Source organism: Symphodus melops (genome assembly GCF_947650265.1).
Source record: "Symphodus melops genome assembly, chromosome: 15".
NCBI lineage: Eukaryota > Metazoa > Chordata > Actinopteri > Labriformes > Labridae > Symphodus > Symphodus melops.
In genome coordinates this window covers 1,530,402-1,544,221 of record NC_136705.1, presented here as the reverse complement: position 1 = coordinate 1,544,221, position 13,820 = coordinate 1,530,402, and the positions used below count along the sequence as shown (strand labels likewise).

Sequence of the window (13,820 nt, the reverse complement as noted above, 5' to 3'; positions counted from 1 at the left end):
CATTTTCCTGGCGCCTGGGTGGAAGTATTGCATTTTTCTATCGGTCTCAACGAGCCCACAGTGTGGAACCAGAAAGTGCAGCGAGAAAAACACACTAATCTATTTCCAATCAGCTTTCTAATTAGTGCGGAAAATGATTTATTGTGACCTGTAATCAGCCTCAACAGTTTCATTTGAGTCATTATCGTGGGTATTGTAATTTCCTCTAAGTGGAAGAGGAGGGGGGGGGTCAGCAGCTGTATGGACATTAAGATGTGACTGGCCCAGAGTCATTACAGTCACATTCCTCTATCTGCCACGCCGCTGCCCCCGTCAGACTTTAATCTCGGGCGGCGCTGACTCTAATAAGCTCACGTGGACTTTTCACCACTTTATTCTCCAGCTGGCACGTCGCGCCTGTCAAAGAAAAAAACCCTCTGATCCCAGTTTATCTTCAATTCCCTCTCTGAATGGAAGCATAATGTCAGATAAGACAGGTGGATTTTTTTCTATTTTCTCGAAAAGGTGAAGTCACCAGAAGCTCAAATCTGTCAAACTGAAGGTGATTTTGGATTTGTAGGAAACGAGGTCCTGGAGATGGATGATCAGAGGCACAAACATGCGGATATTTCAGCCCCGTTAGGATGATGTATGTTCATCTAGAGAGCAGGGAAAGGATATGGGTGAGAGCCTGATCCCGGTTCAGCACGGCCGTCTGTAATTCGTCTTCCAAGGTCAGGAGTCTGTCACTGATCAGCTCGCAGCGCTCCGTCAGGTCTGCAGCCTCAGACTCTCCACAGACGTCCTGGAAGGGGGAAAAAGGAAACGAGGAATAAAGGACGGAAGCTGTAATGCTGCCGAAACCGGAAAAGAAGAAACGCTGAAATCAACGAGGAAAAAGGAGGATTTCTTTGCAGAAATGTTCAGTTTGGAAGCAACCTGCACGGCTGATGAGTGCAGTTCCTCCAGTGTCCACTAGAGTCTGTCTCCTGCAGTGAGTGAGCCTCCATAGAGCTCTATGTTAAAATAAACATGTTTACAGCCTGGTATAAAAAAAACAGTTTAGAGCGTGCATGTCTGCATGATGACACCTTGAGCATCTGCATGTGGCGGCTGTTTGTTCAGCGGAAGAGTCGAGGGTTCGATTCCCAGCTAGCACACACAGTAAAAGAAAACCAGTTGTGCTCTTAAAGCTCGAAGCTTCATATCCTCACGTCTCCGTTGTTTTGATGTCTGCTTGAACGAGCGTAACGAGAAGTGGAAAAAAACTTTCATTCAAACGCTTCTTAATCCTCGAGTGTTTTTAAACTTTAATGACGGACAGGATGAGTCAGAGCTCGCTCAAGTCTCACATTCCCAACACTCGTTAAATCTTTTTAATAAAACTGTTAGTCACGGACGCCGTTTTCAACCTGGATAACGTCACGAGGAAAAAGGAAAACAAGGAGGTCACGATGTCAACAATCCACGCAGGGGGCTCGCGTGCATGTCTTGTGTTTGTGCAGGTCATTTTAGGGTGTGTGTGTGTGTGTGTGTGTATGTGTGTTTGTGTGTGAGGATGGCTGATGGAGGAGCAGGGTGCAGAGGGGCAGAGCATTCAGAGGCCAGAATTAGAACAGGCCCCTTTGCAGACATCGTGTCCTAGTTTCTTCACACTTATCAAGCAACGAGAACACAAACACACTCGCCGGAGTACACAGACGCACTCCCAGCAAACACACACACACACACACACATGCACACACACACACACACACACACACACAACCAATGTTCCTATCAAAATAACACATGGAAAGTCTAATCTGACTCATAGCTGCAGGTAGAAAATATCAAGTCCCTGCAGCTCGGAGGTGTCAGAGCAATCACTGGAAAGTACTGTCGCCGCTGCCCGTCCTTAATAACACTCCTCCTCTGGATGATGTAACAGCCAGAAAGAAACGTACGACAACAGAAAGGCCTGAGGCACAAGCAAATGTTCGACTTCTCCCTAATGCAATTAATAACTTAAGTAAGACTGGAAGGCAGAAGAGCCCGAAAGATAAAACATTTAAAGAGAACAGCGTGTTTCTGCGCGGAGGGACGATCCTCGGAGCTGTTTGTTAGTGTGCGGAGTTGAGCAGCGTCTTCAGGAGATAAGAGCCGAGTGTTTGTGGAGCTGATTGGCTCTTTGTTTTACAGCCTCCGGTCAGCGTTTGTAAAGTCAGTCGAGCCGCAGGGCTGAAAACAAACGCTCTCCTCGTGCTGATCTTCACTCTTTAAAATAATCACACAGTTTGTTTATGCACTTCAAACCTTTCTGGAAACTTCAGACTCTCTGAAACATCCACAACACGGAGCCTGCACACCTTCACATGTTCTTGGTCTACTTCTGTACTGACCACGCTGAAAAGTACCGGAAAGTTTGCTTTGAATTCTCCAGACGTGTTCATGCTCTCCGGGTCTGAAATGAGGCTTTCAGTCTGGACTCGACTCGGGGAGCTGGAGTCCTTCGAGGGGACATTTTATGACAAACCCTCTTCTTCAGTGTTTTTGAACATTTATCTGGGTAACCTGAGAGTCTACTGACCCACAACATGTGACATAAATCCATCCAGTCCTTTGAGTCTCACAACACGGAGGAAAATGCTCCGTTTTAAATGTGCTCTCCTTGTGATGTCACAGTGGGACTCTTGTAAAACTCCCCCCGGTGATGTACGGAGGGAGCTGGGTCCATATTTGGAGGTGACTTCAGAATCAGAATCAGAATCATTTATTTGTCATTGATACAAGTACAGGTACAAGAACAACGAAAAGTTCATGAAGTGCAGAGAAGGTGAGAAGTGTGTGTGTCCCAGTTTCTTGAATAGAGACGTATTCAGGTTTTTCAAGGTTATGATTCACCCCGCGTTTCTGCCTCCTCCGGATCGTGTCTTACACCTCTTACACCCTCTTTGCTCCGCGTCTGATTGGTTGATTATTACTCACGGTGAAATCCGTCATCTCGTCTTTCAAGTGATCCGGCGTTAGTGTCGCGTTAATGTTCAAGAACATCAGATTAATGAATCGCCAACATTTAATAGTGTCTCCTTTTCTGTTCCTCACTGAGGGTCGGTGTGAAGAGGAGAACGCAAAAAGAACAATTAGTCAAGATTAAACGGAAACACACACACACACACGCTAATCAATCTCCATCGCGGCGGCAGGGCAGCAGCTTGGCAGCAGCTAAGTGGAAATCATTTACTTAAAGTCATTAAGGAGAGGAGAAAAGGGTCAGACGATGTGCGGAGGAGAGCCCAGCAGTATCACAGCGACATCAACACAAACGTTCATCTTTTCTCCAGAGTCCGAATAAAGTACGAGAGCTCGAGACAAAGGACGTCCCATCATCCTCAGGACGAGGGTGACATCGTGACGTCTATCTGAAGCAGTTCCACTGCCCGCTTCCATCGCTGCAACACCTGTTGACCTGATAACTGCTCTCATATCTGGCAAACCCAGGGGCGTCCAAAACGGCCTTCAAAGCCCCGCCTACCTTCTCTGGTCCAATCAGATCCAGAGCATTCAGGAGCAGAATCTAAAGTTAGAAGGAGGACATACTGGCTGCTGCATTGTTGTCAGAGAAGCTTCAACACAGCAGGTTTCCTTCATGACCACACAGGAGGAGAGCAGCTCTCTGATTGGTCCTTTAAGCGTAGTGTCCCTGTTTAAAGACGGGCTGGTGAAAAGGTGTCAGTCAGAAAACCAACAGACCTCGTCATGTAGATGAGTATTGATTGGACGGTCAGAGAAGCGACGGAGGTCATGTTTAAGTTGAGGTCAGATGATGGATTGCGGCGAGCTGTGGCGTCGATGAAACCGACACTTTAATTACACTGATAACACAGAGACGGCGTGCGCCTTACCTCGGGCTGATTCTCCTCCATGCAGAACAAAAACTCCTCCAGTTTCTGCAACAACAACAAGAAAAAAAAAAGAAAAAAAAAAGTAAACGCACAGTCACAAACCGGCTCATGAATTATTGAAAGGACAATTATGTGGCCGGCGTCGTGTTTGTGTGCAGCAGCAGCAGCGTCATCGTAATGAGCAGAGCTTGTAATTATTCATCTGCAAACTGACGAGGAGAAAATAGATGAAGCGGCTCATCTGTGCTGCGCGTTTCTTTGTTAGCATTCAAAGTGTTTAATTGTACATTTATGTGACTCAGGAAGGAGGAGGTAATTACTGCACCTATGGGAGAACAACAGCTTCAGGGTTTAATATGTAAGACAACTAAAATAATAATCAACTCTTCATTATTATTTCTTCATCACTCTGTCGATGCTACACTGTGTTTACTGCAGAGCGATAACTCGCTGAATGTCTCGTGTCTCCTGCAGAGAGTCCGAGCGAGCCGACTGAGAGACGGCGGCAGGGTTTAATCAGGAGAATTCAGCTGGAGCCAGTGGGGGGGGGTGCTGACCTTTACTCCCCGTGATTGGTTCACGACTGTACACTGTCGAGAGGCGAGAGCACGCGAGCAGGGAGGCAGGGAGGCGTCTGATTGGTTCATCAGATTGGTACCTCGTGGCAGACACTGGTCGACGTTTTTTTACAGGCTTACAAACTGATACAGATGATGGATTTTCTTTGTTTCTTTTTCAGAGAACCTGAGTTATTAATTTCTGTCAGGACCTAAAGACAGTTTAGAGCAGAATCTTAAAAAGGTGGACCTGGAGGAAATGAACCAACCCTGCCTTTAAATGAAGGAGGAAACAGGCTGTATCTAAAGGTATTTAACTAGCAAACTTTAAGACAGCCTTAGTTAGACAGTATGTGGTGCTAATTCATCATTGTTAAAGAACAAACTCTGACATCTGATTAACTACACAGGGAGTTCTGAATATATTCTCCTGCACAGAGCTGCAGAGTTTTAAAGCACGTGACGGAGACGAAAGAAAGAAATGGTCAGCGGTCTCACCTTTTAGTTCTTGCAGAATTGTTAGGAGGGACCAGGCTTCAGGAGAGACAGAGAAGCAGAGAGAAACAAAGGGGAAGGCAGAAAAAAAAGAGACGCATGCACATTTTAAAAATCAGTCAGTTTGGGAAAGGAAAGAGGAGATCAGTGCAGCGTGAGAATTTAAAGAGGGAGCAACAGGAGTGTTGCGTTGCATGCATGAGGGAATTCTTAGCATGCACAAAAACTAGCAAAAGAAACAAGTTTTCAACAAGTTTTTTTTTCTATTTCTTAAATTAAGAAAACATTTTATATCAAAATGGAGGAAGCAGACAAATTGAACACAGTCTCACAAACTGTCTGGTTTTTTTTTTTTTTTCCTGATGCTCGCTGTGTTGGCTTTGTTCCGATCTCAGACGAGTCTGTGAGACGGCGTGGGCGGAGGAAAGTGTGAGGAGAGGAGAGAATGAGTTGGACTCCGCCCTGAGGCAGCGGACCTCGACTCACTGTGGGATAGACCAGCACGGAGCGCGCGCACACACACACACACACACACACACACACACTCTCACACACACTCCTGCTAAACACATGTAATCGTGCAGAAACAGACAATCACAGCTGCGCTCTTCAGAATGAATCTCTGCACGGAAACCAGAATATTTCCACACCGGTTCCTCCCTCACGCCCACATTTTCCTCGTTTAGAAAAAAAACCCTCCGAGCAAAAACACTAATAGGCTTCTGCTCATCCCGCTGTTGTCGACGCACTTCTATATTCTGACAGCCGAGCGTACCAACTGAACAAGTCGAGTGGTGAGACTGACCGAGCAGGGTCAAATTCTGCAAACCTTATCTGACCTTTCAGTGATGTGTAGAAGAAATGAACGTCTCACACTGCAGGACTCACGCATGGACCTTTGCATGAATAAAACATCGCGTGTTGTTGTGCTACCTTCGTGAACTCGGAGTTCTGTAAGTTTGCCTCGGGACACCAACGCCCACCCAACGCCGTCAGCATGGCGCAGTCTTCTTCTTCTTTGGTGCTCTGCGGGGTCAGAGGACGCGCCGCTGCAGAGGGGACGTCCTCCATGTCCGCTCCGCTGCAGCTCGGAGTCCTCAGCTGGAGACCTCGCAGGAACAGGTGACACGCCTCCAGGTCGGCCTCCCAGATCCGCTCCAGACCAGCACAGCCACAGCTACACAGAGGGAAAAGACCAGGATGTTACTGTTAGGACAGCACACCATGATATACTGTAACACAACACACATGTGCTCATCTAAATGGCTGCATGCTCCTTGTCAAGATGAGCATCAAAGCTGTGAAGGCACATCGCCCAGGACGCCAGTGCAAAAGGAGCCAACAGGGGGCACTAGAAGCAAAACTACATGATGCAAGGCTTTTCCAAATGAACACACACAAGCACGTATTCTGTCAGCAAAACTATGAACAGAGATGATGGAAACATTTCTCCAGAGAGTCTTGAGGTGAGTCATGCAAAATCCAACGTTTGCAAAAACAAAGGAGGATACAAGGTTTTGGGAAATGAGCAGATAACAACCAGAGAGGAATAAATATCTGACCTCCAACATGTCACTTATAAAAGCAGTGCGTCCTAGCAGCTTGTTCGTATTGTGTCCTGACAGCCTGCGAGCGTCTCACAGTGACTGTTTGACTCTTTCAGGAGTGCATCTGTGAAGACGGCTCGATGAGCCCTGACCTCAAGTCCTTTATTGCATCACAGAAACCTCACGAGGACACTTTGAAAAAAGAGGAGTGGAGGAGATCTTTGCTCCAGCAGCCGTGTGGACAGTAACGCCGTCTTTAATCCAACATGCACAATAAAGCTGAGACAAAGACGAGAAATGAGTGGAGAGGAGTTATTGAACCGGAGCGTGATGAAAGTGAACGCCCTCCAGTTATTTAAAGAGCGGCAGAGAGAGAGCGAGAGCGAGAGAGAGAGAGAGATCATCTCTGCCGGGGTCACTGAGCGGCGAGTTCAGAGCGAGGACAGGAAGATGACTTTTGTTGATCTACTCACTCACTTCCATCAGTCATCCATTTACACTCCTCCTCATCGCCGTCCTCCAGAGGAAGACAAACAGAAGAGAGAGCAGTCTAAAAAAAGAGACCAGAAGGTCTTTATGGCTTTACAAAACACGATTTGCTTTCTCTTAAAAATACTCTTTTAAGACCTCTGACCTTTCAAACGTCCGTGTGCATGACCTTTTCCTTTCTCCGACCTTTAGATAACAAATCAGCCTTGAATAATTCAGCTCCAAAGGACGTTTTAGAAACCAAATCCAATGATTTTTTTAAAGAATTCTTCATCTAATATATTCTAAAAATTAAAAATATATAATAAAAAATGCATAGATAACATCAATAATGAATGCAGCCATCACAGCTCTGGTTAGTCTTTTTGAAGCCAAAGGATCAGTATTTTCTTCATATCCGTCTTTGTCTCTGAAACTGGACGTGACCATATTTGGACAAGAGGGCGGAGCCAGAAAGGAGAGCGTGGTTTTACACAGTTCTGACGGATTAGCTGCTTTAGTTCATAACATTCAGGCCGAACAGCTGAAGAGAGAAACGAGCTCTAGAGACCCAAGCTGTTTTTATACCAGACTGTAAACATGTTTGTTTTAACATAGAGCTCTATGGAGACTGACTCACTGCAGGAGACAGACTCTAGTGGACACTGGAGGAACTGCAGTGGCTGTATCTCTTATCTCTTGAGCTGTCTGCTTGCTCCTCACTCGAGAGCATCAATATTTAAAAAGTCAGAAAAATAATCCGTACGTACTTCCCTCCTCCGTAACAACCTCGCATCCAGGGAACGCGTTCGTGTCGGAAAAACAAACTGACGCTGACAAAAAGCACCGAATATCTTAAAGGTAGAAACGTCCTCAGACTCTCGATTTTCCAACCCAGGAGGAGTCTCTGTCTCCGTCTCACTTTCTCACTGACTCACTGAGAATGATAACAAGTAAGAAGTCTGCACACAAATAACAACTTATATATGATATATTCAGTGTTTTCACCTAGAAAGTGGCTCCCTGCGGTGAAGGTAGATTTGAGAAATTGAGAAATTGCTCGTTTTCCGTCATGCATAAACAAACTCCGAGGCAGAAGCAGCCAGACAATGCTGTTTAATCTTCCCCTCTGTTCTCTCTCTCTCTCTCTCTCTCTCTCTCTCTGTCTGTGTGCTGAAAAATTGAATGCCACTTGTTTTCCAGCCCATCTCCCGCCTGAAAAGGCTGCCAACCTCTGCACCCTGCCAACGCACGCCTCTCAGCCGCTCGCTAACCTTCGTTTGGCACACAGACAATAGAAAAATTGCTCGGCCCGGCCCCCCTGCCCTCGCCAATTCACCACTCAACGCTGCTGCCTCTGAGTCCTGCCATAGTGGGGACGCAGCCAGTGAGCCCAGCCATTGTTATTTGTCTCATCTAAAGTGGAGACACACACACACACACACACACACACACACACACACACACATCATTCTCTGTGACAATCAAATATTCCTCTACAAACATCAAAGTCGGCCTCATCGCTCAGGAAGCGTTTCTTTAACGATTCATTACAAACACTCAGCAGCTTCATGTTCAGACGACACGTCAGCCGTTCAACATCTCTGTGATGTCAGCGGCCTGTTTGCCCGCCGGTGTGACCTCCTCGCCCCGGGGGTTAATTGGTGGCAGCCGCTCGGCAGGGTGTGGGGGCGTGCTGCTCAGCTGATGGCCCGGTAACAAGACGGAGAGACACGCGGACATGATCTGTCCTACAGTGGCTCATCTCCTCCTGAGGGAGCGCTGACTGACAGGGCTGCTCTTTCTCCTCCAGGCGAGACACACACACACGCACACACACACACACACACACACACACACGCAGACAGAGAAAGATTATATTTATAACTGCTGAATGAAGGAGCAGCTGTACCACCAGGTTCTGTAAGACAGGCCCGCAGTCAGGATGTTTTCTGCTACTTTTCCTTCACTGTTCGCTCCATGCATCTGTGGCCTGGTGGAGTGTGTGTGTGTGTGTGTGTGTGTGTGTGTGTGTGTGTGTGTGTGTGTGTGTGTGTGTGTGTGCACAAACATCAGAATGACATCAGGGTCACCCGTATTTGAAATTGTAAATAATCAATTTGTAATTGTGTGTGGGGAACCGGAGGACACCCGAGCATGCACTCTGCAGATTGTCAAGCAAACAAAATGGAATCCAGTCTGGAAGCCAAGCAACGACGGCGTGCACCAATCATGTTCACGACATCGCCACGACTTCATCCACAGCTTTTGTTCCTTCTGAACTGTCAGCGAAGAGTCCAAAAACAATCACAGATTCTTGTGCCAGTCGTTTCCTCTGAAGTCACGTCTGACATCGAGAGATTTAGTGAGGCTGTTCGAGAGTCGGGATGCTGAATGAATCTGTTGGTGTGTTCTGGGCTGTTTTGTGCCCTCCTATATATCTCCACAAAGACCTGAAAAATCAGTGTTTGAGTCAAAACAGAGAGAGAGACTTTCACTGCTTCGAACGTGTAAGAAAATAAATGCTTTCATGGTGTTCACAGATCTGTGTTTGTGGTAATAACTCGTCCAAAGCAACACACAGATCTGTGAAGACCGGCTCCCGTGTGCCGTCACTGATGATCGTCTGATCCGTCCTCGAGTCTATTTTTAGTAAATGAAGCAGAAGAAACGATCGCCCTGAATCAAAGGAAATTAAAGCCACTTTCACCTTCCGTCTCGAGCCGGCGTCTCTCGATGTTTACGATCCAAAAACACAATTCACACGTCATGAAAAGGCGACTCAGATAACACCCGGCGAGCCGAGGTGTTGATGATGCGTTTGGATGAGGTGTGACAGTCGCTGCATGAAGTGAACTGTGGGTTCATGAGAGGCAGCTCACCTCTCTTTGTCTCAAACACATTTCTCACATTTGAGCTCGTCTACATTTAGGGCGATCATAACATGTCGACAGTTAGCATTCGTAGCTTGTCCTCCATTTCATCTGAGCAGCCCCTTAAACCACCGCGCTCCTGAAAATGTCCCCAAATGTCCCGTTGAGGATGCATGTGTCTGACTTCCTGCAGCTCCTTTTAAAAATGACCCGTGTGACCCGTGTGTGACTTGATTGAGGCCGGAGCACTCGGAGAGAACCGAGGCACGCACGGAGCGAACGTGCAGACGCCACACAGAGAGAGACAGGGAGTCAAACACGGGCGGCGTCTCCTCTAAAGCCACGCCCCTCTCTTACATGCACGAGCGCCGTTCCTCCAGAAGTGGTTTGAGCGTGGACTCGAGAGCGAGGCGTGTGATTGGTTCATCAGATTGGTTGAAGTTTTTACCAACTGATAGAGTCTTCGTTTCTTTCTCGGAGAACACGGGTTATTAATTTGTGTCAGGACCTAAAAGACAAATTCAACCAACATCTGGATCTGGAGGAAATTAACCGACCCAAACAAACAGCCACCCGGCTGATTCTGAAGATCCGGTTTGTGAATAATCACATTGAAGCTTCTCGGTTATTGGACGCCGTTAAAGTTAATTTCCTTCCTCATCACAGTTATTACCAATCGATCAACTCGCCAGCCATCAATCAGCTTCCATAACCAGAGGCGTTCAGAGCAGCCCGCGACGAGCGGCAGCTTTAACGGATCCAGTCTGTCACACTGACACACATTCAGCAGCCCCCCCACGTGTGTGTGCGCACACACACACACACACACACACACACACACACCCATCATCCACTGTATATTTCATCACTCAGCTCTCATGTACATTACTGTTGATGGAGTGTGGTGTTGATGGGAGGTGAGGAAAAGGAGGAGGGCGATGGGAAGGGGGGGAGGGGGGGCGGCAGATTAGTGCTGGTGAGACGTCTGGTCTCCGTGGAGACGGATGGTGCTGGAAAAAAAAAAAAAAGCAATTATCTCTTCCTTGCTAAAGACGAGAACAGGATGTTAGAGCGGCGCGGGCGCTGTAAGTGTGTCACCAGAACACAAAACATTTTATTCAGATTAGCAGCAGTTGTTTAATACATTATGTAGACGCTTCATTAGGAGCGTTTTTCCTGCGTTTCGTTCCTGCGTTGAGATTTGTTGATATTTAACGGAGACAATGCAGCGGGTGTAGAACACGTGTTCTCTAAAGCTGCTTTCACACAGCACATCCTGACGTCTTTACACACTGTCACAACCCGGAACATTTCTGGAGTTGTCTTTCACACGTGTTGGACTCTCAGCCTGAGGAGGAGGAGGAGGGAATAAAGATCCAGGAAGTCAGCTGTGTTACCAAGTGTTTCCTCCCATTAGACACTCAGCTCAGACAGGTGCTGAAGCTCTGCCTCCGATTCTCTTAAAAATCACACTCAGTGACCATCTGCCCTCTCGACAGAGCAGGTCCAGGGGCGTGCCCCCCCCCCCGCTGGGCGCCGAGATCGCTGCCATGTTGATCTGCCTGCAGTGTGTGACTGAGTCCTGGCTCGCATCCAGAGAGGTGACCCCTCCTCTTTCACACACACACACACACACACACACACACACACACACACACACAGGGGTCAGACAGACACACGGTGACTCTGACAGTGTGAGCTTCCCCGGTCTCGGAGTAAAAACCCAGGCGGCCTAACCTTCCTCTTCCTCCACTTGAAAAATACTGTGAGTGAAAAACAGCCCACATGGTGTGCACAAAGACAGAACCTGGATCATTCACCAGATTCTCCCTGCGGACATTTTTATCTGACGGCCGGCTGAATACTCAGAGTGCTGTGGTTCAGCTGTGGTCCAGGTTTGCAAATATTATCCCTCCATTAAACGATGCAGACAAGAAAATTAGCCTTCCACCTATGTGTACTTCAGGGCTCCCGTACACATGGCAACAACCTCTCTCCCTCTCTCTCTCTCTCTCTCTCTCTCTCTCTCTCTCTCTCTCTCTCAGCATCACACACAAACACAAGCTAGTTTGCAGCTTCATTGTAACAAATATTCGCCGTCGGCTGGAGGGCTGCAGGTTTGTCCTGCTGGTTTTTTTTCATGATTGGAGCAGGACAGACAGATCAAACAGGCATGTGTGCTGTTGCCATGGTGATTTCAGATGCTGTCTGTCAGTTTGTGCCGGTACAATCAGGGAGAAAAAAAAAAAAAGGTCCTGAAGTCAGTGCTCACAGCTCTGCTGGCACTGAGTGAGTGTGAGCTCTTCCTGCGTTCGCCTGGCTTACATGAGGGGAACGTTTTCACATGCATCCTCCTATGTTTACTACAGGAGTGTAAATGAGTGACAGGTGTCACAGCCCGCCCCCTTCATCTGCTGCTCATATTCAGTCAGCCTATAGGACACCAGCTTTTGACCAATCACACGACTGCAGCGATGACGAGCGACTCATTTAGAATCTCTGAACTGAAACTATTTTACTGAACATTGTTTCCTGAATGAAAATCACAGGGAGCTCATTCTGCTAGCCTGTTAATGTCATTTTCCATCATGTGTTAGCATCAAGCTAGCTAAGCTCAATTCAATTCAATTCCAAAAACTTTATTTGTCCCCGGGGGGCAATTCAAAGCTGTACATCCCGACCCGTCTGTGAGGTTGCTCTGCCTCTGGAGAAAAATGCCCCAGTCAGGGGCGTATCCGGAACGGTAGCATGGACCCCCCCCCATGACATCTAAACGGTGACCCAAGGTGCTACCACAAAATCCAAGGACTAACTGCCAACTTGCAAGTACTTTCAAGGTTAGTGGTACTTTCAAGTACACATCATGCGTATGCCGACATCGTCCCACATCATGCCACCCCAGTAAAAAAAAAAAATCTGGACACACCCCTGGAACCCGTCCCCACTGGAAATCTAACCGAGTCAGTTCTCCTTTCACCACTTCTTGATTTCTTGACTGATCACACCTGCTGGCAAAGAGCTGGCGAACTTCAAGGTCGAGCTCAGCCACCAAACACAAGATATATGACGCTTTCTTCCTCGGTACGGAGGTGGGAGACGGGGGAGGCAGAGCAGATGTAGAGAGGTTTGAAAATAAAAAAAAAATAGGGAGAGAAGAAGAGGAGAAAGTGAGCAGGTGTGAGACGGAGAGAAATGTGAGAACAGCGCGGTGGATGAGAAAAAGGTGTGAGAGCACGATGTGATGGGTGAATGTGAAGTCTTTACATGCAGAGTGCACGCTCACCTGTGCAGTCTGTCCTCCAGCAGCTTCATGTACCTGCTGGTGTTCTCCTTCAGACGGCTCTCTGTGAAGAGAAGAAATCAGCAGCTTACTCTCGCTTCATTCGCTTCTTTCATTAGCTGATTAGCATTAGCATCGTAGCGTCACTTAGCGTTTCCTGGCAGGGGCGAGAAATGACATCTTAAAAACAAGGACAATCAACAACACTTATGTTTTAAGAGATCTTTATTCTGCAAGAGCAAGAAGAGACAACATCATTCCTCACATCCAGATCAACAAGAATCAGTCATCTTTAATGATGAATCCGATGCATTTCTTTTTTTAAGATCGTCCACAGATTTCTCTGCCTTATGGAACAGACGTGTAATTAGCTGTACTGTGCACGGGCTCTGTTCTAGACAGACAGAAGTCATCACAGCTGGTGGCGGCATTGTGCAGAAAAGTGAAACAGTACAGTCGAGTACAGTCGCCCAGCTGGCTCTCTGTTCAGACAAACACACAGCGGCGGGGAGATGATTCCCCCCGCTGGAAGACGGGATAGAACGGAGACGGCCCCAGGATGAGAAAGGATTGTTTTACGGACGTAGCTCCTCGTATCGAGCCAGATTGTCTGTGGGGCATAAAGTCGCAGAGATAGCTTTCTGTAGCTTCCTGTGCCCTCTGCCAGCAGCGGGCGGTGCCTGAGGGAGAGGCGCAGGCCGAGTGAGACAGAGAGAGAGAGAGAGAGAGAGAGAGAG

The 13,820-nt window shown here is 47.5% G+C and overlaps 1 protein-coding gene across 3 annotated transcripts in view; it reads right to left on the bottom strand.

The window, feature by feature from the left end:
* disc1 (DISC1 scaffold protein) overlaps window positions 1-13,820 on the bottom strand; it is a 39,590-nt gene that overhangs the window by 4,023 nt on the left and 21,747 nt on the right. Inside the window, exons 10-14 of one of the 3 annotated variants that reach the window (XR_013780759.1) lie at window positions 13,087-13,147; window positions 5,849-6,092; window positions 4,919-4,954; window positions 3,864-3,908; window positions 747-784 (exon numbers count right to left, since the gene is read on the bottom strand). Coding sequence is in view for 2 of the 3 variants with exons in the window: in XM_079363319.1 (XP_079219445.1) it covers window positions 662-784; window positions 3,864-3,908; window positions 5,849-6,092; window positions 13,087-13,147 (473 nt within the window). In the remaining variant the exon portion in view is untranslated. Of the gene's footprint in view, window positions 1-661; window positions 785-3,863; window positions 3,909-4,918; window positions 4,955-5,848; window positions 6,093-13,086; window positions 13,148-13,820 lie in introns of those variants that run through there. The other 2 variants (XM_079363319.1, XM_079363320.1) reach the window with 2 other exon arrangements.